General features: G+C 41.7%; 1 protein-coding gene across 1 annotated transcript in view; it reads right to left on the bottom strand.

Moving 5' to 3' along the window:
• Positions 1–347: 347 nt before the first annotated feature.
• The window catches only part of RFX6 (regulatory factor X6), a 57,851-nt gene continuing 34,736 nt past the window's right edge, over positions 348–23,462 (bottom strand). Inside the window, exons 14-19 of the mRNA XM_060236117.1 lie at positions 19,946–20,063; positions 12,386–12,508; positions 5,875–6,084; positions 5,193–5,699; positions 3,166–3,369; positions 348–638 (exon numbers count right to left, since the gene is read on the bottom strand). Coding sequence (XP_060092100.1) covers positions 463–638; positions 3,166–3,369; positions 5,193–5,699; positions 5,875–6,084; positions 12,386–12,508; positions 19,946–20,063 — 1,338 coding nt within the window. The 3' untranslated portion in view covers positions 348–462. The remainder of the gene's footprint in view (positions 639–3,165; positions 3,370–5,192; positions 5,700–5,874; positions 6,085–12,385; positions 12,509–19,945; positions 20,064–23,462) is intronic.

The following is a 23,462-nucleotide window of genomic DNA, read 5'->3' as shown; positions in this document are numbered from 1 at the left end:
TGTGAAAAACCTCTACTTGAGGCAGCATTGACCCTGATAGATGAATGGTCTGACTCAATATAAGTCAGCTTCATGTGTTCATGCATAGATCATAAATTAAGAAGGGAAGGGAAGTTTTCTTGTAACAAAAGAAACAGGAAATAGTGGTTAAAGACTGATAAGGGGAAACTGTGGATATCTTTATTAATATATTTAAACTAGGCAGCCATGAAGCTATACTTAAAAAAAAATCCCTGTATAAAAACAGCACTGCTAGTGGCAATTATATTCTCATTTTGATACCAGAGATATTCTGTGCCTTGCCATTTTTTTTTTTTTAGTGCATAGTATTTTTTTTCTGGGTGGAATGCTCAAAAATAATCTGTAATAATTTTACATTCCAGTCAGTAAAGAGGGTTTTAAGTAGCCATCTATACTGGAACAAGGCAATGAATCAGAACAAAATGTAGCTAGTTTTGAAACTCAGGTGTCTCCTGCAGCAGTTCCCATGAAGACAGTGTTGATTGGTGGCAAAGATGATACCATGTCTCCGGTGGCTTGTCCAGAAGAGTCCATCGTTTCCTGGGAAGGACAATGCCTAGAATTTCCAAACATGCACTGGGAGGATGATGCTGATATGGCAGATTGCATATCTGAAGCTACAAAGAAAAGCACAGTAGTCAGTGACAGTTTGATACATTGTTTCTCCTCTTTCAATGGTCAAATTCTAGAAAAAGAGATGCCAAAGCTCAAGTCTGTCTAGAAATAGTGCCTGCTGGCTGGAAGACCTCTCATCTAAATGCTGATATGTGGTGACTCTCTCTGTTTGCTGTGTCTATGTAAAAATGAGTCTTTAGGTTCCTTTATTGTAGCAATGTGCTCCCCCCCCCCTTACAGCTTGCATGAAAAGGGTGAGAGACCTTGAAAATAAAGCTTGAAATTAAGAGGACCTGATACACAGATTGTTATAATGATAAAACAATATTCAATTATCAATTTTTTTTAAAATGAAAAACTGAAAAATCTCCCAGAGCACAAGGGCTGCTGCTAGGGGACTGAGGCAACAAAACAGTAGGGAAACCAGCCATGTGGAAATCCAATTGCAGATGCACTGTATCAGCAGCAACAAGGAAACAACATTTATTTATTTTATTGGATTTATATCCCGCCCTCCCCACCGAAGCAGGCTCAGGGTGGCTTAAGCAGGCTCAGGGCAGCTTAAGCTGATCCTCAGGTAAAAAACACCTTGGTACAAGACAGATTCTTATAAGATGCATTCTAAGACCAACTTTCCTACTATGCTCTACCTTGACAGCTTCCCGCATCTGAGCAGGGGCTTCTACAGGTGCCACCCTAGGCGTGCATTTTCTGTTGTGGCACCCACTATGCAAAATGACCTACCTGAAGTGCACAAGAAGATTCCCTTGCTTCTGTCTTTATGAGAATGATGTAAAACAGAATTATGAACTATATAACTGTGTACAGTATACTTTTGCTGTCTGTTGTATCCTACTATCACTGCTTTGTTTTTGTACTTATGTAATATCATTTTCTGCACTGTTTAATCATATCATGTTTAATACTTTATGCCTTCATCCAGATTGCTGTAATCCTGTATATGATTGCATCGATTTACACTATGTAATCTGTCTTCATTCTCAGTGGAAAAGGAGGACTATTCATAAAGTAAACAAAATAAAATTGGAACCTGTTCAAGGACACTTCTAACTATCCTTTTTCACATGCTCCAAGATCAAGCCTGTCGCTGTAGAGAGATGCAGAGGCTGAGCCTTGACATAGATTGCTCTCCATTCCTTTCTCTAACCTTCACATAAAAGTAGCATTAAGGAGCTATTTATAAAGGTCAACCTTTAAAAAACAATCAAAGGAACTCCTTCTTTTGTACTGTCATGAATTGCTGCTAGTTCCTTCACTGAGTCCCAGCTTGTAAAAGAACTTTCCAGCTCATATGGTTGTTGTGATAACATGAACATTTAGCAAACAATACCATGTATCGTGAACAAGTAAATTAAAAGATCAAAACCAATGGTTTTAAACTTGCACAGTTCTTAAAGCCTTCAATTAATGGGAAGGTGGTGGATCCAACCAGTCCTCCGAGTAGCCTCCCCCCCACCTCAAGAACCTTCATCCAGCTACAGTGGCTCTTTCTCTAATGGAAGGAGTCTCCTTAGATTGATCCAAAATCAAACCTGATCCAAAATAAATTTGGGGTATAACTATTTTAAGCCCATGGCCTTCAATGGATTTAGACAGGGGTCGTTTTGTAGAAAAATAGGTGGTGGAGCTCATTAGCATAACTCAGCAGCATATGCTGCCCCCCAGCCAAGAGCAACCCAATGCAAGAAAGGAGAGCCCTGGGCAAGTGAGGCCTGCTTGGGCTGGCTAGAGATCCAGGCTTTGCTCGCTTGGGGCTATCCTGGGCTGCACGCCCCCCCCCCCCAGTCAAAAGACCAGCAAGCTACATGCTGCCCAAAATCATATAAGAAGTGGAGAAGGAGTGGCATGGACTTCTCCAGGGGTTAATGAGGTCTGCTGGGGGTATGGCAAAGCCCCTGATGGCTGGCTGGTTGCCTGCTCTCCTAATCCAGGGATTGTTATGCAGCTGCACCTACTATTCAATGGACAAGGTAGGTGCGGAGGAAGAGGGAACCCTCAGAAAGGTTTAGGAGCTGTGCTCCTGTGAGCTCCTGAGGAATCTGATGCCTGTATTTAGACACAAGTAACTCAGTTTAGGATTGTACTATAAATTACTCAAACTGAGCTAAACATTGCACCAAGTTCTGTGATTCTTTCATCTATAACCTATATGGTATTGAATAAATTGCTGCAGATGCCTTCTATCTGAACTGAGGAACAGGAGAAGAAGAGAAAGAATGGCTTTTATATAACCCATTCCTCCCCAATTGTTTGCTTGCTTAAGTACCCCTCCCAAACTAGTTTAAATAGTACATGATCTTCTAGTTTTTAATCTCTCTGGGAGAGAAGCAGCTGGGAGAAAAGCTCCTCCCCTTTTGTCAGGTAATCAATTGAAACTGGAGCCTTGTTCTATCACTTGAAAAGGAAAAAAAAAATTGGGGAGCTGCAGGCACTGGTATCCAAATCATGTGTAGTTTGGTATTTAGTTCAAAAGATCAGAGCTCTTGCTCTGAGATCAGATCAACTTACTTATAGGATTCCGGCAAGCTATTGAGGCATCTGTGTAATATGATGCTCCCTGTTTCCTTTCAGAGTCCTCCAAGATGCTAAGTGGGTCATGAATGTCGCTGTATGGAGGTAATGATCGAATGCTGCTGATGACAGAAACGTGCTGATCTATCATGGACCCAAGTCTGTGGGATTCTGAGTAGTTCATGTTATTTCCATAGAACCCTGTTGGTAGGAATTGGACAAGTAACGAAGTAACTAAGAACTATTGTATAAGCAATAGCTACATTAGAACACAATTGTTGCACTTAGATGGCACAAGAGCGGCTTTTTATTGATAAATAGTGTAGGCTGAGGCTCTTCTGAGGTCAGGGGAATTGCATGAAGTTAAACCCCACATCCTCCCCACTGCTGCTATTTTCCAGTAAAAACAGCTTGAATGAGTCATTCATGGATCCCCAGAGACTTGTGAAATTTGGATCTTAGGGAGACTGGAATTGTGAAACTACTGCTCTGGAGTCTGCAACTAATGCATTCAAGTTCTACTTCTGAAATGAATTCTTTATTTTCACAAATGAAGTGCAAAGGGGTGGGGAGACAGAACATAGAAATTAACAATTCCATCTGATTTAATGCATGCTTGCAAACAGCCAGAACCCCTCTGAACAGTACCATGCTCATGTTAAACACCATTGGTCAAAGTTAAGTCATGTCATTTTGGGGCACTAAAAAAACTAACCATAGAAAGGTGGCCTTGAGATTCTACTTTTGAATTTTGTTCAATTATTTTAGATGGACTATTTTCCAATCCAAGACTTGATAAGTTCTTAAGGTCACTTTCAACCTTATATATATGGAAGTCCATCAGTGGATATAGTTGCACTGTCAGTTGCCAATGACAGTCTGAGCTAAACTTCCTGCTTTGGTCACAGGATGGGGTGTGTGGAGAGAGTGACCAATGAGATCAAAGAGGTGGCTATCTGTTTTTGTTTATATTTGCATCCCACCTTTCAATAAATATTGGACTCCAAAATAGCTTACAGACATTTTTGTATAAAGGTTCTACCCTTGCAAGTTGGGAATGAAAATTGAGAACTACACAGGCTTCCTTTCTACCCTGCTGCAATACATCTCAGGTGGAGTGAATCAAACAAAATCTAGGGCAGAGATGAACTGATATGAGTTGGATGTAGCCATCATTGGTTTATATGGGCTGCAGCAAGGATTCTCCTGCTGAAATGAAATGCCACAGAGACAGATGGGCCAAGAATCCTCTTTCCCTGGACTCTTCAGTGCAGCTATCACTGCCATTAGAAGTTCTTATATCAGACATATCATAGTAAAACATTTCCTAGCTGACAACACAGTTATTATATGTAGAATGTCAGTTTCGAAATGACATGTTCTATTCAGGACATTCACTAGGTGACTGTACTTAAATCGCTGTCTCAGCCTAATCTGCCTCTCATGATTGTCAGGACCAAATTACATTAGAATTGTGAATTACTTTCTACATCAAGAAACTTAGACTTTGAATATCTGCAGTGGATGTCTATATGTACATGACAAAGGAATCTAGATCTCATATCTAAATGGATGAAATCAAGGTAGACTTCCCACTGTTCAAAAGCTGTGTTTCTTACATAACTGATGAGGCTCCATAGTTATGAGGAGACCTGTCTATAGACCAGAAGACTGGAGAATCAGAGCATTTCTTTTGTGGGCTTGTTCCAATTGGCTTCATGGAGAAGGTATATGTTCACCACCTTAAGGGTACTAGTAGATCATACAGTTACGATTCTAACAGTACAGTCCTAAGCAGAGTTATACTCTTTGAAGCTCATTGACATCAGTGGACTTAGAAAGGTTTACCTCTGTTTAGAATTGCACTGTAAATGCATTAAGTAACTGTGAGTCAAACATTTTAAAATTCATTTTTGCCTTGCATTGAGGAGACATCCACTATCTACAGTACAGACATTTCCTGAATACTAGGTAAGAAATGACAAACAAGGAAAGTCAAATAAATATCTGGAAAAATTTAATACCATTGGAAGCATTTGAGGGATACGGTGATCCTTGACAGGTCACTGAATTGTTCATGAAGTTGTAGCCCCCATTATTCAAGAACTGCATGTTGTGAGACTCCGGTATATTTGCAGAAGATCCATAATTAGAAGGTGATCTGGCACTGTATGGAGAAACAGCACAGCTGCTACTGAAGAAGTCTCTTGAGAATCGCTGCTCATTTGTAGCTGTGTAGTGACTAGTTTCAGCTCTATTCTGATAGGCTCCAGAAGAGGGATGAGTCTGAGTCCTGAACATGGCTGGGTAATTGGCATTAATGCCATAAAAATTCTGGTTTGTCTGTGGTACAGTCTGGTAAAGGGTTTCTGAGTAAGAAGAACAATGGGAATGTGCAGATAATGGTGGACCTACACTTGGAGGTCTTCCAGCCATTGGTCCCTGGTTGATAACACTTCCTCGACTAACCATAGCAGGAGAAATGGGTGGCGTCATAAGATGGCCAGTGCTCTGAGAGAGCTCTGTTTGACCTGGAAAAATAAAATAGGCTGATTAGCTTCTGCTTGTATACTGAGGTTTTTCAGAAACCAACCAATGGAATATAGCCTTGGAAATTTCAGTGCCATTTTCTCCCATGTTCCTTTCAATAAAACCAGTTACATAAGAAGAAGAGGCAAGGGGGAGGAGGAATCTATTGTTTCCTACCTGTAAGCTGCATATCCTCATTGTTCCCTGTATGAAATGGGTTCAGGCCAGAGGATATGCTACTGTGTTGATTGGTTGACAAAGGGAAATAGGCTTGTTCCACAAGGCATTCATTTTTTACTGAAGCATCACTAGAAATTGTACCCGTTTTGTTGCGGTTTGCTAGGAAACAAGAGCTTGGTGATGCAGTGAAAGCAGCTTTACTTGCATCTGGAAAAGTAAGACAGGATTTTATGGTGGCATGTAAAACAGAACAGGTATATGCAATACTGGTGAATATATGGCTTGTAAATATAAGAATAGGTTTGCTAGATTTGGGTTCAGCGGCACCTTAGAGAATAGCAAGATTTTTGGCATACAAGCTCTTGGTGTACAAGGCCTTTGTCAGATGCTTTGACTCTTTAAATCTTATACTCTGAACATCTTGTTGGTTTCTAAAGTGCTACTGAACATGAACCTAGCTATTCTACTACAGGCCAACACAGCTACTCTCTGAAACTGTAAGAACAGGTTGTTATTCATTCAGGCATATTATGAGTTTTCACCAAATCAAAGTCAGGAATTGGTCATTTCCCACATTATAACCAAAGCGATTTCTATGTAATGTGGGAAGCAGTAACTAACCAGCCTCTCTGTGTATATCAGCAGAGATATCCCCTCGCCCTGATTGACATAGCAAGAATGAAAACACAAAGCACAGTTGCTTCTTGCAACTAATGGCAGAAACAGTCCTTATTTTGGAAACAAACTAGCATCAAATTGTCTGAACAGATAAACTTCTTCCTCTCCCTCCCATCCAGTTTGTTGTTTCACAGCCTATTACACACTGAGCATGTAAAGTCCCACCTTTTAAAAACTGTTGTCTACAGAAAGCTCAAATAGTTGCACAGATGCGTGCTATATCAAACTGCACAATAAGCTGAAACTTCATATTTGCTCTAATTCTCACATATTTCATATATCTACTAGATGGACAAACATCTGAGAATGTAATTGGGTAACTGTTTTGCATTGATTTCTGGGAAGATGGCTAAAAAATTAAGAGCTTTTAAACTGTATCCTAAGCATGATAAGTCAGAGGTAAGTCCCATTTTAGTCAGTGGGGCTCACTCTCATGTAAGTATGTGTAGGATTGCAGCCTTATCAAAGCCCAGCTACATGCTGGGGGAGATCAGAACATTCTGTTGGCTAAAGAGGAATTCTGGTTGTATTTATATTCAGTCAAAATGAGAATATACAAATGGATGTATAGCCACCAGTCATCAGTAACTATGAAGTGGACAGAGACAATGCGATCGTGGCCTATTATGCACAGGTACATTCCCTTGCTTTCACCATGCATGTCTGTCAAGTTTTCTTTTTCATTCTGCATTGATTTGCCTCACTTCAGCTCTCAGTTCATCTTTCAGTCACTGTTTTTCTGGGCTTTCTGAGAGTACTTTTGTGCTAGTTTTCCCCTTGCTTCACTTCCAAGCCAAAGGTAATTCAAAAGCACACAGATTCCCTCAGATTTCCCCCTGCCCTTTCCCCACCTCTCGAAGGCCACACCATTGCCCACATTGAGGTCATTCCATTCTGCACCTTCTGCCATCCTCCCCCCTTCCTTGGTGTACAAACTCCATTTACTCCCCTTTTTAAAATTTTATTTTTTTTAACAAGCGGCATGAGACTATCGCTAGTCATAGACAGCTGAATTTTTTAAAAAAAATTAAAAACAAGGGGGGAGTTTAAAAAGAGCTGTGCAAGGTTTAGTTTCCTACTGGCATTGACTTGAAAGGGGGATTTGAGAGGAGGCAAATGGCAGCATCCCCAGTGTGTGTGTGGGTAGGGGGGAGGAGATTTCAGTGCTGCATGCAAACAAAATAAAGGGGAGGGGATTGTCAGTGTGGAATAAAATTGACATGAGATGTAAGGAGAGAGAAACACTGCGATGGGAAGCCTAAAGCTTTGAAGGCTTCTTTCCCTTTAATGCTTTAGTGACCAAGTTAGGGAGGGGAACCATTTTGGAAGTCTTTGGAAGCCTAAATTAAAATGGCAGGACTGCATTGTTTGAAAAGCCTTTAGAAGAGAGCCCCACTGGCTAAAATTACCCTTCTGTTTTATCTTTTGGAGAGTAGGAAGGTCTATTGCTAACAGATGGTTTGTATTAAGTGTTAAGTGTTATTTATTAGTCTAATGAAAGGAGGTGAATAAGCTTTCAAGGGCATCTCTGTTCTGGGATCACTGTGCCTGCGGGGAGCTGATAGCTCCCCGCAGGCACAGCTCTGCACTACCTTCTCTTGCTGCCTGGTTTACACCAGGAGGCTAGAGAGGGCAGCCCAGCTGGAATCACTGTGCTTGTGGGAAGTTGATTGCTCCGTTCAGGCACAGCTCTGTACTGCCTGCTCCTGCAAAGCTGTGCCTACAGGGAGTGATCAGCTCCCTGACAGAGCCTGTCAGTAAGAAAAGGGATCTTTGCAGCTGCTCTAATCAGTTTCAAAAATGTTTGGTCAATTTCAGGAATTTGTTTTTAATAAAAACTTTGTCCAGGTCCCTTTGTGCTCCCTTTTATTTGAAAAGCTGAACCATGAGGATTTAAATGATCTGAAGCTACTGTACAGCTGTAATAGGGCAATTGCATGATTTTTTTTAAAACAAAAAACCTTTGGATGCCACCACTCACACATCACAAGTTAAGAAAAACTGTGTTTTTAAGTTGTAGCTGCAGAATAATTACACCAAAGAAAAAAGAATGGTGCATACTGCAGGCACAGAATGTGAAGTCAAGCTTAAAGATTTGACTGCTCAGATTCTCTGCAGTAAGCAATGTGTGCATAATAGGCCATCATTTTTATGAAAGGTCACGTTAACTGGAAATTAGCCTTATACATGAAATTCATAAACAGTCTTCACAGAAGCTAATGGATAACTGAATAGATATCCTGCTGTAGATTTCTAAATATATTGCAAATAATCTTGAACAAACTTTTAAACTATCAAGCAACTTCACATTTTATCTGTTTCTAGTAGCTTAGAACGACAAACCTCTAAAAATGAAGCACCTGGAAAATAGTAGACATTGGTTTAGCCGGAAACAGTAATGGTAGTTTTTGTTAAATGGGGAAAATATGATCATCTAGTTTATGGTGTTTCTTCCTGGCTGAACTCCAGCTTACATGGAGAACAGGGAGAGATAAAACTGTTTGGAGCTGTAGGGGAACCAAAGTAATATGGAAAGGCAAGTAAATCTAACAGTGCAATTGCAAGCAGAGTGTTACCTTTCAAAGCCCACTTAAATTGACAGAAAGGTTTGACTCTGTTTAGGAAATAGGGTGTGAGTTGCAGGAAGATCTTTGCAGATGGAAGTTATTTCTATCCTCTGGGTACAACTTTTGTAGCATCCTCCTGCTACTGCAGACCAGCATGTACCCCAAATGCTGCACATAGTAGACAGAGGACTCCCACATGAACACATGGGAGAGTGTGAACTCTGCCATTTTAGGGAGAAACTGGCAAAATTGTCCTCCACCAAACATGTGGAAATTCTCATACAATTCACCATACAATTGATCAAGTGTGAAGAAAACCATGTCATTTGATCAAGAATATCTTTTAAAAATGATTTTTAGGATTTTTTAGTATATTATCCTGGATTGTAGTAGTGCTAAATGAATTCTCCTAAACTCAGTTTGAAACACAGATTTTTAAATATAAAACCAGGTCATTTTTGAAGTCAGTTTCAGATTTAGACCCTATGTTACTTTCAGTTACTTCATGAGGCATTTGACAGAGTCTGAATATGTTCCCCAGTACCCAACCCCCAAACTTCTGCAAGCTCCCCAACTTCCTTCATCCCTTATGAGTTCTTGAACCCTATCACTCTGTGCCCTTTTTTTCCTGCTTCCTTTTACTGTCCCCCCCCCCATCCCCAAATGCTGGTCCTGGTGAACTGGCGGGGAGGAGTCAGGGGTCTGCTATGTGGGGGGAAATGGAGCAGAAGTGGTAATAGCAGGAAAATCTTGCAAGACTTTAGCTGCTACATACCAAAGAGGGTGTTTTTACACTGACTATCACTGCATTGGAAACTCACCTTTTACATTTCCTAATGTTCTCACAACTGTTTTGCATCGTTGCTGCCCAAAGCATCTACATTTGTTTTGGTGAGATGAGTTTCGGAGCTGCTGTTCTGATCTGGTCTTTTCTCTACAGGTGTTTCAAACTTGTATTGTAGAAGTTTTCATGCATTTTAAAAGACTCCTCCAAAAGCCACCACAAGATGCAGTAATTTGCATGAGAACATAAGAACATAAGAGAAGCCATGTTGGATCAGGCCAACGGCCCATCAAGTCCAACACTCTGTGTCACACAGTGGCAAAAAATGTTATATACACACATACACTGTGGCTAATAGCCACTGATGGACCTGTGCTCCATACACTGTGGCTAATAGCCACTGATGGACCTGTGCTCCATACACTGTGGCTAATAGCCACTGATGGACCTGTGCTCCATATTTTTATCTAAACCCCTCTTGAAGGTGGCTATACTTGTGGCCGCCACCACCTCCTGTGGCAGTGAATTCCACATGTTAATCACCCTTTGGGTGAAGAAGTACTTCCTTTTATCCGTCTTAACCTGTCTGCTCAGCAATTTCATCGAATGCCCACGAGTTCTTGTATTGTGAGAAAGGGAGAAAAGTACTTCTTTCTCTACTTTCTCCATTCCATGCATTATCTTGTAAACCTCTATCATGTCACCCCGCAGTCGACGTTTCTCCAAGCTAAAGAGTCCCAAGCGTTTCAACCTTTCTTCATAGGGAAAGTGCTCCAGCCCTTTAATCATTCTAGTTGCCCTTCTCTGCACCTTCTCTAAAGCTATAATATCCTTTTTGAGGTGCGGCGACCAGAACTGCACACAGTACTCCAAATGAGACCGCACCATCGATTTATACAGGGGCATTATGATACTGGCTGATTTGTTTTCAATTCCCTTCCTAATAATTCCCAGCATGGCATTGGCCTTTTTTATTGCAAACGCACACTGTCTTGACACTTTCAGTGAGTTATCTATCATGACCCCAAGATCTCTCTCTTGCTCAGTCTCTGCCAGTTCACACCCCATCAACTTGTATTTGTAGCTGGGATTCTTAGCCCCAATGTGCATTACTTTGCACTTGGCCACATTGAACCGCATCTGCCACGTTGACGCCCACTCACCCAGCCTCAACAGATCCCTTTGGAGTTCCTCACAATCCTCTCTGGTTCTCACCACCCTGAACAATTTAGTGTCATCCGCAAACTTGGCCACTTCACTGCTCACTCCGAACTCTAAATCATTTATGAACAAGTTAAAAAGCATGGGACCCAGTACCGAGCCCTGCGGCACCCCACTGCTTACCGTCCTCCACTGCGAAGACTGCCCATTTATACTCACTCTCTGCTTCCTATTACTCAGCCAGTTTTTGATCCACAAGAGGACCTGTCCTTTTACTCCATGATTCTCAAGCTTTCTAAGGAGCCTTTGATGAGGAACTTTATCAAAAGCTTTCTGGAAGTCAAGGTAAACAACATCTATTGGGTCTCCTTTGTCCACATGTTTGTTCACCCCCTCAAAGAAATGCAACAGGTTAGTGAGGCAAGATCTTCCCTTGCAGAACCCATGCTGAGTCTTCCTCAATAACCCGTGTTCATCAATGTGCCTACTCATTCTGTCCTTGATAATGGTTTCTACCAACTTTCCCGGTATTGAAGTCAGACTGACTGGCCTGTAGTTTCCCGGATCTCCTCTGGAACCTTTTTTAAAGATGGGGGTGACATTTGCTACCTTCCAGTCCTCAGGAGCTGACAGCACTTGAAATTTTTACATATCATTGCTTGCCTCATCTAGTAATTTAAATTTGTATTGTTTTTGCAGTGTTGACACGATTTCCAAACAATCGTATACATTTAACTAAGCACTGATATTCCGGTTGCTGTCTGAGCAGATACACCCGCCGCCCTCCCCCCTAAAATTGAAACGCTTAAATGTAAAAGGAAAATAATTAAAGCGGAACAGTGGCAGGCGATTTGAAGACTCTAAAATTCTGGATCAAACTGAATGTAAAAACACCCAGAGATTGCCTTCTCTATTCTGTTGGGATTTCTAAGCATCTCATGGTGACTTCTAGAGTTAGTGTTATATCTGTGACATCCTGTCTACTCAGCCAAGGGCATGTCAAAAGGTGTTTTCAGAAGTATCTCAGCCAGAACCTGAGCATCATTTGTAAGTACAGAAAGCCTTTTGGATTGGATTGGCCTTTGATGGCTGAGGATGAGTTGGTAGTTCTACCAATTAGATATTAGTTAACTATTATGTACCCTGAGATTTTATGATGGGATGTTTGAGAAATTTAAATAAATAAATCATCATGTGAGCCCTAGAAAACAAATAATAAATCCCCCAAAGCATTTAAGTATTGAAAAGCTTTCCATTTGTTATATTTAAACTTAAGCATGTACATTGTTGATTATTCAGAACTACCCCTTCCAGTTACCAAGGTTCTTCATATACTTGTCCAGTAGATTCTGGAGTTCTTGTTCTTTGTCATTGTTGAACTGGGTCTCCATGGCCAGCAAGATGTATTCGTCTAAAAGCATGCGAATCAGATGAAATGAACCTTGCAAGGGGAGAAAGGTGTATGCATGTCATGAACTTATCTTGATGACCATCTCTCAACACTTGAGAAGAAGCAAGTGAAACAAACAAATAATTGTTGGACTTTAAATGACCTGCTAAGACCAACAAGGAACAGTGCTTAACTTCTTGCTCTAATCTTACATTGCAGTGGCCCACCTATCTCCGTGTGTTTACTGTCCTGTAGGTTATTTGGCCACTAATGACATCAAAGTACAATGCTGATGAAAGTGAGACACACTTTATACTTGAAGTGGGCATACATTAGAGTCAGATAAGGCTGAACTCTACCAGAAGGAGTCTGGGTTTGCTGTATTCCAGTTCCCCTGAAACAAAAGAACCAGAAAGTGGTTGGTGGAGATTTGACTACATCTGGGGAATAAAAGTAAGAGAGAAAGAAATTACATTATCATCAATTTCTGATATAGCACCCTACATTAAAAGTGACTGCTGACTTTTCTCACTGGTGTTGTATTTTTTTTAAATCATCTTCCCAATAGAAGGATCTGCATAATATTTAAATGATGTATAGCTGTGAGTCCTAGGGTTGCCAAGTCCAATTCAAGAAATATCTGGGGACTTTGGAGGTGGAGCCAGGAGAAATTGGGGGCGGAGCCACGAGCAAGGTTGGAACAAGTACAATTGAACTCCAAAGGGAGTTCTGGCCATCATACTGAAGGGACTGCACACCTTTTCAATGCCTTCCCGCTATTAGAAATAATGAAGGATAGGGGCACCTTCTTTGGGGGCTCATAGAATTGCCCCCCCCCGGTCCAATCCTTTTGAAACTTGGAGGGTGTTTTGAGGAAAGGCATCAGATGCTATGCTGCAAATTTGGTGCCTCTACCTCAAAGAACACCCCCCCCAAAGCCATCCAGACATCCGTGGATCAATTTTCCATTATTTCCTATGGGAATCGTTCTCCATGGAGAATAATAGAGTGCCCAGTAGACATTTCCCTCCCCCCCCTGCTTTCCAAAGCAGGGGGAGGGCCTCCAAACTGGGAAATCCCCTGCCCCCACCTGGGGATTGGCAACCCTCCCCCCCCCTCTCTCTCACACACACACACACTTACTGGGTCTGGTTACTTGCTCTGAAAACGAAAGCAAAACAAACGGAAGCTGCTGCTGACCCTTCTCCATGAAGTGCTTCCTGTTTCCTTCTCAACTTTAAAGGCACACAAACAACAGAAACACACACACACATTTTAAAATGAGACCTGTTTGCAGGTTTCTAAACCTGCTGGAGCTCTAGAGTTACATGGTGGCTGTGGGGGCGGAGTGAGTCCCCAGGGTTTTCTTGCTGCCACTGTAGGTAGTGATTAAACACAGAAGCTGTCACATAGTAGATGTCCTTCTATTTTCCCTACCCTAGCCCTCCTGCGGCAGCACTGCCCCCCATCAAGACACTGGTGACACTAGCTTTGCCCCTCTTCAAGACACTAGCTTTGCTATGATCTTTCTGAAAAGATTGTAGAAAGCAGGTTTTGGAAGATTTCAGGAAAGCCAGACAGTGTAAGAGGGTGCCATGATGCTATTTGGAAGGGAGGGGGTGAAGCCTGTTCCCCATTAGCATCCAAGCTGCAGCAAGCATCCAGTATATGATAGATCCCCTATCAGTGACATCATTTCCCCAGTCCCTACTATCTAGTCTTCCCATCACCTGTTCTCTGCATGTCCAATCAACATGAGGAACATTTCTACTTTGTTAGGGCTGTGTGATTTATTTATTTTATTTTGCTTTTCTTTTGTTCATTTTAATGGTTTCATTTGTTTATTATTCCCAATGAAATCCACAAGAATATGATCCTCCTCTTCTTCTGCTCTCCTCCTTCTTTTTCTCTCACCACCTAAGAGAACTTCCTGGACAGCCGCATCTCTAGACTGATAGTGGTGAAGGCAGCAACTGACAGACAAGGAAGTGGTTGGAATATCACTCTTTGCTATTCTTTGCCTCCTCCAGCACCTAAGATGCTTTTTGTCCACAGATTTGAGGAGACATATCTACTGTACCCAAGGATTGTAGGTGCCTCCCTGTCACTTGGGGAATATGTATAATTGCAAAAGAAAACAGAACACAGGGAAACTTTTAAAGTATCAGAAAGCTCATGAATATGTGCACTTTCTGCTTCTTTTTTAAAGAAAACATTATTTTATGGAAAAAACTCAAATTACTTCTTCCCTAAATTGGAAACAAATTATTTCTTCCACACAGACAAATATAATAGATTCATTTGATCCAGGGTACAGCAGCATTCAAATGTATTTCAATGCCATGGATTAATCCTGAAAATGTAATTGTCTAGCTCCCCACAGTTATGATCTGCCTCAAAAGCCCTGGTCTCCATGCCCCCACCTTCAGAGGTGAGGCAAATAGCAATCAGAGGCAGGGCTTTTTCAGTAACGGCTCCTCACTTTTAGAATGCCCCTCCCTTTGAGCTCCTGCTTGCTTTTGTTTAGGTGCCAAGCCAAACAGTTTCCATTCAACCAGGTTTATTTTTAAAACATGCTTTAGCTCTGGAAACTGTTATTTTAAGCTTTCAGTGGTCTGTTTTTATGGTCCATGTTTTTTATGCCAGGCTGGTTTTTAATTATGTTTTTATTATTTTTATTTTGTATGCTGCCTCAGGCACATTCCTGGACAGGCAACATTAACATCTTCTAAATAAATAATACCATAAACTCTGACCATATGAGTATTTTCACCACTGAATTAACATGACCACATATTTGAAATAAGGAGAAATATCTTTCAGGTTGGGAGAAGAGGGTCCCAATCAGGGTGTTCACTAGGCATGGGCATGAAAAGAACCGCAAATTATGATCCATTCTCAAAATGGCTGATTTGTGGTTCATTCCATACCAGTTTGTTTCATTGTGTTGGGCACAAACTGGAAAGAGAACCAGCTGTTTTCCTAGGCAGTTTATTTGGTTCATTATCAGTTCGTTTTTCCAGACAGCCTGCTGCTAATGCAATCAATTCCTAGGCAATGCTGGAGGTGGACTTCTGGGAGCCCTAGAAACAACCACAGCATTTGTTCGTAGCTTAATTGGCAGCTCTGAGAGCCTATCACAGAACTTCTATTCTGCTCTATGGGAGCAAACGGTATTTATTGCCACCCCCTTTGTCACCTGCTTTCACTTTAAAAGCAGCTTCTGCATGAGTTAGTCACTCGTGTGCTTGTTGATTTGGCTGTCACTGGGTGCTAGAGTTTAGGGACTCCTTGGTTGCTTACAGACCGGCACTTTGGGTTGACTCAGAGATGCCTCTGAAGTCGACCCAAAAAATCTGGGCAGACGGCAACATCTGCCAGCCATCCTCCTCCTGTCCTCACCCCGTCCTCCAGGCTCTTTTGACTGGCTCAAAAAGCTACCACTTCCAAAGTGGTAGCAAATATTTGAGCTGGCTGTCAGTCACCTCCCCGCTGTCTGGACGGGGAAGGGCGCAAGCGAGGCAACTTGGCAGTCTGGAGCTGCCAAGCTGCCCCAAGCTGTTCTGTTTTTTTGTTTTTAAAGGAAACCAATCAGAGTGCTGGTGCGCTGGTGCACATGAGCACTTGCCCCACAAGGGGAAATCCGGCTTCTAGGGCGCTTTCCGGTGTGGAGGCACCCAGCCGCCTCATGGACGGGATGGAGCTGCATCGCTGGGGACTGTCTGGAGGTTCCAGGATGGCTCTTTTTGAGCCGTCCCGATTCAGGATGCCTCCCAGCCGCCCCAGAATGCCTGTCTGTTCTCAGCCCTTTTGTCCTCCAGCTCCACATTGTGGGACAGTGGGCATTCGATGAAATTGCTGAGCAGACAGGTTAAAATGGATAAAAGGAAGTACTTCTTCACCCAAAGGGTGATTAACATGTGGAATTCACTGCCACAGGAGGTGGTGGCGGCCACAACATAGCCACCTTCAAGAGGGGTTTAGATAAAAATATGGAGCAGAGGTCCATCAGTGGCTATTAGCCACAGTGTGTGTGTATATATATAATTTTTTTTGCCACTGTGTGACACAGAGTGTTGGACTGGATGGGCCATTGGCCTGATCTAACATGGCTTCCCTTATGTTCTTATGTTAAACACCTCTTCCAGCTTGGAAGGTGTTGCCAATTGCTCTTTTGCAGTTTAAGGGACCTTAACCCCAAGGGAAGCTGTTTGTGTTGGGGTTTTTTTTGTTCATTTCCCCCAAACTTATTTGTTATTGCTGGGGTTTGCTTATTCACAGAACCCACTTGTTTGTACCCTGTTGGTTTCAGGGACCCCCTCTCTTTCTTACCTTATTTCTACAATTTTATTTCAAATCCTAATTTATTGTTTTGATGGGCTTTGATTTTTTAAAAAAAAAAAATCACAAAGAACAAACCAACTTCCTTGTGCTGCTGTGGTTTTCAGGGACCTGAGCTACAGAGGTTCATATGTGTAGCTTTCGTTTTTCCTCCTTTTAAAAAAATTTAGTGATTCTGCTGGAGGTTGTTATTCTGCTCATGCCAGTGTGGCTGTTTTATTTTTTGGCTTTCAAAACTGACTTGCTGAGCCAGTCCTGGAGACATTGTCCTTGACTGGGCTGCATCATCTTTATTATTAAATTATGAGCTTTTGTTTTAATGTTTGATTTCTATCAGTTTACCAAAGCCAGCTGTGCTGGGGGCACTTGCTTAGGGGGGCTGTTACTTGGTTCCCTGGAATCCAATTCCAACCAAACTTGGAGAGCAGGTACAGCAGAAGAGTTTGCTGCCAGTTTTGTGTCTTTAGCCCATTTGGGGGTGGGGATTCTACCACCTCCCAAACTATGTAGGGGCACCTGCTTTGGGGGGCTGCAACTTGGCTTCTTGAAATCAAATTCTCACAAAACTTGGAGAGCAAGTATAGGAGAATCCACTAAAGAGTTTGCTTCAAGTTTGGCTTCTCTAGCCCACTTGAGGGCTGTTCTACCCCTTCCTGAACCAAATGAACCAATAAACCATGAATGGTTTGGGAAACTGAAAAAAACCCACACAAATCAACATGTAATGAATTTGGTGACAGAACAAACCATGAACCAAAACAAACAACCATTGTCCCAGTTTGTGCCCCTTCTCTAGAGTTCACTTTTGATTTTAGAAATCATCTGACAAAGTATTATTTTAAAAGAGCCACAAGGAAGTTAAGCAATATAAAGCTGTCTGCAAAGTTAGGGCCTTGCTTCCCATCATTAAAGGGAAAGGCCTGTTGTCTGCAAGGTGGTAAAAGTGGCAATGGCAGAGTTACACTGGCTTTTTTGTTTTTTAGAAGTAGTCTGGCACAAAAGTGTCCCTCCATGCACCAAAAAGGTGAGCCATTAGTTTTAAAAGGATATTTCTATGCCATCCCTTCTAAGTCCTGCTCAAAAACAGCTTACAATCAAAACAATACAATATTAAAAACTAGCTGTTAAAACTGGATGGAAGCTGATTCCTGTTCTGAGGCATGGGCTTAAATAACATAGACTTATGAAGCATAAAAGCTCACAATTGGGAAAATTACTTCAATATTTTTATCCAGGTATGTGTATATGTGTATGGAGTCTGGCTTTGGTGTGTAATGCAGGGCAAAGAAGCCGGGTCCAAACAGGCAGGCAACAGCTATTAGGGAAGCAGCTGTGACTTGGTGGTAGAGCATCTGCTTGGCATGCAGAAGATCCTGGTTCAATCCCTGGCACCTCCACTTAAAGGATCTAGCAGTAGGTGATGAGAAGCACCTCTGCTGAGACTCTGGAAAGCTGCTGCTAGTCTGAGTAGACAATACTGATTTGCCAGATCAAAGGTTCGATTTGATATAAGGCAGCTTCACATCTTCATTATATTTGTCATTGCAGGAAAATAAGGAAGAGAATAAAAAGCTAATTGCAGCTAACATATTGTAAGCCACTTAAACCACAAAGAAAGTCAGGATATAAAGGCTTAAATAAATAAATATTGGCTGATGGAAGATGGTGAACCCTATGTATTGAAGAGGACTCTGTTTCAAAGAGATAAGCAGCAGCCTGAACCATTTTGCAGCCTTCTCTCTCCATTTCCTGACTGATGAAGATTAATTCGGAGAAGCAAAATGGAAAAAAAAGGAAGCAGAGTTCTCTTTATATTTTCTCCTTTATTTTCATGGGAGGGATTTCTCAGTCTCTCAGCTCAGAATGGAAGCTCCACTCTTGCAACTTTCTTTCAGTCTATTCAGCTATTACATGCCTGCTTCTGCTCTGGAGGGTGCGAGGGTAGGAAAAGGCATCCACATCTTCATCCCTGCAGGACATCAATTGTGCTAGGGCTTCTAAGGCCTAGTAACCCCTTTCTTCCTATCTCAATTCAAGGATGAAGTTACCTAACAACTTAGAAAAAAGGACAAAAGAGAAGGACAAGAAATGTGGGCTTTAGCTTTGCCATTTTACTGTGAAGCTCAGAACCAGGTGCTTGCTATTATTAGCTGGATCATCCAACTACCTTTTCCAATAATGAAAAAGGCTGAGGAGTCCCCTTCGACCACTAAAAAGGCTGTGCTGGGAATCATGAGACCACTTTGGACAAAAGTAATGTGGGGTGATAATAAGGGGGAAATCTGCTGAAATTGAGCCAAAAGATGGCTGCATCCACCCAGTTATTCTCACATTTTATATGTAAGAATAATGTCTTTGTAGCTCCCATCTCAGAATTATTCTGGTCAATTTTTTTTGACATTTGTATGGTATAATATTAGTAGTATTTATTTAGCTAAAAAGAAAAAAAAACCCTACTCTTTAAAGCTGCCAGACCCGCCCCCCTGGTGGAGGCAGGGGTTCCTCCTGACAGGCCTTGCTCCCCAGCTGGCAATCACCTGGCTGGTGGGGGAACTTATCTGGAGAAGGAGAAAGGCTCAGGCCTAATTGCTGGTGTTGCACAGGAAATGACATCATCACACCAGTGACATCCAGGCAATGCTCTGGTATTTGGGCAAAAACTCTAAGGTAGAAGCTGGCTTTACCATAGAGTTTTTGCCCAAATACTAGAGCATCAACTGGACATTGCTGGTGTGATGATATCATTTACTGTGTGATGCCAGCAACAAGTCCTGGACCTTCCTCTCTCTTTAGTCCCTTCCCTCCCCCATCCCCTGCAGGTTGCAAGAGGTCTCAGAAGGACCTGGCAACCCTACTACTCTCATTCAGATACTCCTATTTATTTATTTTTATTTTATTGTCCAGTTTAAAGAAAAAATCATTGGGTGGGACACATTATCTGGGAGTGTGGTAACCAATGCCAAATGATTTTTTTTAATTACCATACTACTTCCATCTTTTTAATTACATAAACATTAACAATTCTGAGTCTTGAAAGATAACTTCTGTGAAAGTGAAAAACTTAACTAATGTCACATTTTCATCTGGTAGGGGATCTGGTTAGACACTGTCACAACAGAAAAGAGAGTTTTAGTATAAATCAAATACCAAAACTTGATGCATTGTTCAAGGTGAGATTATGCATTACTCGTGCTCCAAAAAAGCTCCACTTGAGAAGGAAATCTTGAGCTCTCTTCTTTAATGATCGACCATTCTGCTTGCTGGCCTAAAAGGGGGCAGGGGGAGAGACAGGAAAAAAGGGTTTAAAAGTTTAGCAGAACCCACATGTAACAGAAAGACTGCCAAATTACCTAACGCTGGATTGTGTTTTTGAGAACCAGTTCTCTTCCTTACAGTGAGCTTGCTTGAAGACTGCCTGCTTTATCATAAACTAGGAGCATTAACTGACCATGATTTTGCAAACAACTGTTAAAACTACTGTATTAAGGTTTTCACACGCATTCAAAATAATATTCAGCATAACCAAGCCACTCCCACTTCATTATAAATACATTTTGATTTTTAAATACTAGGTTTACAAAAACTGTGTAAATTGGCTTTCAGATTAGCCGCAACCAGAATTTAAATAGTGTAATTAAAAACAAATTCTGTTTTCTTCTGCTAAATGTGCCAGTAAAGTTTTGGGGGACTTTAACTACCACTTTGTTTAAACTTTTATATGCTTCTTCAGATATTTGCTCAAGTTAGCTCACAAAGGCTTCATCCTCTATAAAAAGCAGGTCTGAATTACAAACATCGAGGGCTGCCAACTCCAGCTTGGGAAATTTCAGGAGACTGAGCGGTGGTGTCTGGGGAAGGCAGATGTGTGTGTGGGGGGGGGGGTGCTCAGCAGGATTGTGATGCCATAGGAGCTGCCCTCTGAAGCTGCTGTTTCCTCCAAGGCAAAGGATGTCTGCCATCTGGAGATCAGCTGCAATCTCAGGAGACTCCCAGTCCCCACTTAGAGCTTAGAAAATCTGCATACATCATTAAAGAGTTTGCAAATACCATTGTTAGAGGAATAAAGATCTTCACCATCTGATAATGACCCGGTGATTATGAACATCTGAATTCTCTTACAAGACAATCTTTATTATCAAAATATAAAGTGCAGACTAGTTTGGGGCATTCTGGAAGCTCTTGCTCTCCCACAGAGCTTTTCATAATAGCACCTGTTTCTGGTGATGTTTTGAAGAACTCTTCTATGACATTTTGATCCCTGAAAACCATTGATATTTTAATTTTTGAATGTTCTTCATAGTCTGCCTTTCTCACTGAGACTCAAGGCAGATTACACAAAGTGAGTACAATCAACAGGACAGGATATTCAATAAGCAATGCAATAGGATTTGGATTGTAAAAATCAAGATCCAACTGGAAAACAGAAGTGAAGCAAAGCAAAACTTACATAATAGGATCCTACCTGCAGCAACAGGGAAGACAAGCTACATACAGTGGCACAGAGCAAAGTCTACACTACATGGCGCCCAGCAGCACCTATCCTGGTGCTCACAAAGTGTTTTAAGAAAGTGGGAGGGGCTAGGTGGGGCTTTTGCTCAGTAAAGCCTCTGAGTGGCAGCTGGAGATATGATGGTGCAGATTTTAAAATGTTGCTTTGGCAGCAGCCACCATTACAGTACAGGTATTTTCACTATGTGACTGAAGGTAATCTGTGTCTGTCCAAGAAAGTATTTTTTTTAAATATGCTCATTTTTAGAGGCATCCTGTTAAACAGAGCCTTTTCTTGAACTGCTGAACAGTAATGTATACCAGGGGTGGCCAGTGGTAGCTCTCCAGATGTTTTTTGCCTTCAACTCCCATCAGCCCCAGCCATTGGCCATGCTGGCTGGGGCTGATGGGAGTTGTAGGCAAAAAACATCTGGAGAGCTACCGTTGGCCACCCCTGAATACAGTTGCCAATTCCAGCACGGGATATTTGTAGCTATTTGTAAAGAGGTAAATTTGATGAGGGATTTTGACTATAAACTATGGTATAGCACAGCGTCTTTAATTTAGGTACCTCTATAGTGTTATTTGTTTGGAGGGAAGGCAGCATGGTATAGCCTGATCCTGTCAGATCTTGGAAGCTAAGCAGGGTCAGTACTTGGATGAAACACCACCAAGGAAGACTGCCAAGGAAGGCAATGGCAAACCACCTCTGCTTATCACTTCCTTGAAAGCCCCTTGTTGGGGTTGCCATAAATCAGCTGTGACTTGAGGGCATGTCATACACACTCATTTACTTCATTTATATCTCATCTTTTTCCCCAATGGAAACCCAATAGGTTTCAAATGCAACGTTTATGGCTTTTCCTGTCCTCTGTTTTATCCTCACAACAATCCTGTGAGCTCAGTTAAGCTAAGAGAGTTTGACTGGCCAAGGCCACCCAGCAAGCTTCTGTCTTAGAGGGGGGATTCAAACTTGTATCTCCCAGATCCTAGTCTGACACTTTAACAGTTACACCATGCTGTAGCTTACTACTACTACTACTAATTATTATTATTTCCCATGATGCTACTCAACAATGAATCTGATCACTTTTTTAAAAATATAAGCCTCTATACCTCATCAGAACATGCATTCTGTCCTTTTACTTGTTTGTGTATCATGTCAGATGACGTCCTAAAATTAGTTTCCCTACCAGGGCTCACCAACTTGTGGTAACATTATAAGCTTCCACTTTCTCAAACAGAAAAAAAAGGCATTTGGTATGACAGAGTGGCCCTGCACTTTTAAGTGAACAGAAGGTAGAGAGCAATGGAAGGATTACGTGTTCTGTAAATCATTACCACTTACTCAGCTAATCTTGACTCATATAGTAAATTGTTCAGCATTTTTTTCCAGACGTGGGAGGAAAGCACTGGAAACTATACCTGTTTGCCCTAGAACAATGTTCTGTAACAGATGTGAATGGTAGGTAGACAATTGGGTCCTTCCCCCACTTCCTCAGGTTAATAGCTATTATCCAAGGTTAGCTCAACAGTTTTGAGAAACCTATTTTAAGTTGTGGTAGTTCAGTTACCTATGTTTCAGTTCATAAATCTTTGGCTGAGTACAGATGGGCAGCTTGGGGCGGCAGCCTCCTAGCTCAGAAAAAAAGCTGGCATAGTCTGAGGAACCCCAAGGTGGTCAGACATCGCACACCCCACTGCCAGAAAGAGACAGGCTGTGCACACTCCAGAGGAGTGATCAGACCGCTTAAGTGGATGGAATGGCACTTCCTGGCCATTCAGACAGCTAGGAAAGGCAACTGGGAAGTGCTTCGGAGATTTACTACCACTTAGAAAGTGGTACCTTTTTAAGGCAAGGCAGGACCCAGGTTTGAATGCATAATTTAAATCTGGCTATGGGGAGTTCCTGTGTCAGCCCAAATAGGTCATCTGCATTCAGCCTTTGTGACTTCAATTTGCACTTGAAACTGTGAATGTGAATATCCTCTGAATTGTGAAATGATGAGGAGACAGCTTGATGTAGATCCAAAGATGGATTTTTATTCCTGATACAGGTGAGTGCTTGTTTATATAAAAGTATACACTTGAGGAGTTTAATCTATACAATGGATGGAGATAATGCACAAATATGTATACAATACTGACTCACTAACAAACCTTTGCCCTACAATAT

Source organism: Heteronotia binoei, chromosome 1, assembly GCF_032191835.1.
Source record: "Heteronotia binoei isolate CCM8104 ecotype False Entrance Well chromosome 1, APGP_CSIRO_Hbin_v1, whole genome shotgun sequence".
Taxonomy (NCBI): Eukaryota; Metazoa; Chordata; class Lepidosauria; order Squamata; family Gekkonidae; genus Heteronotia; species Heteronotia binoei.
Note: the sequence above shows the minus strand (reverse complement) of the source record. Positions and strands in the feature narration are given on the sequence as shown.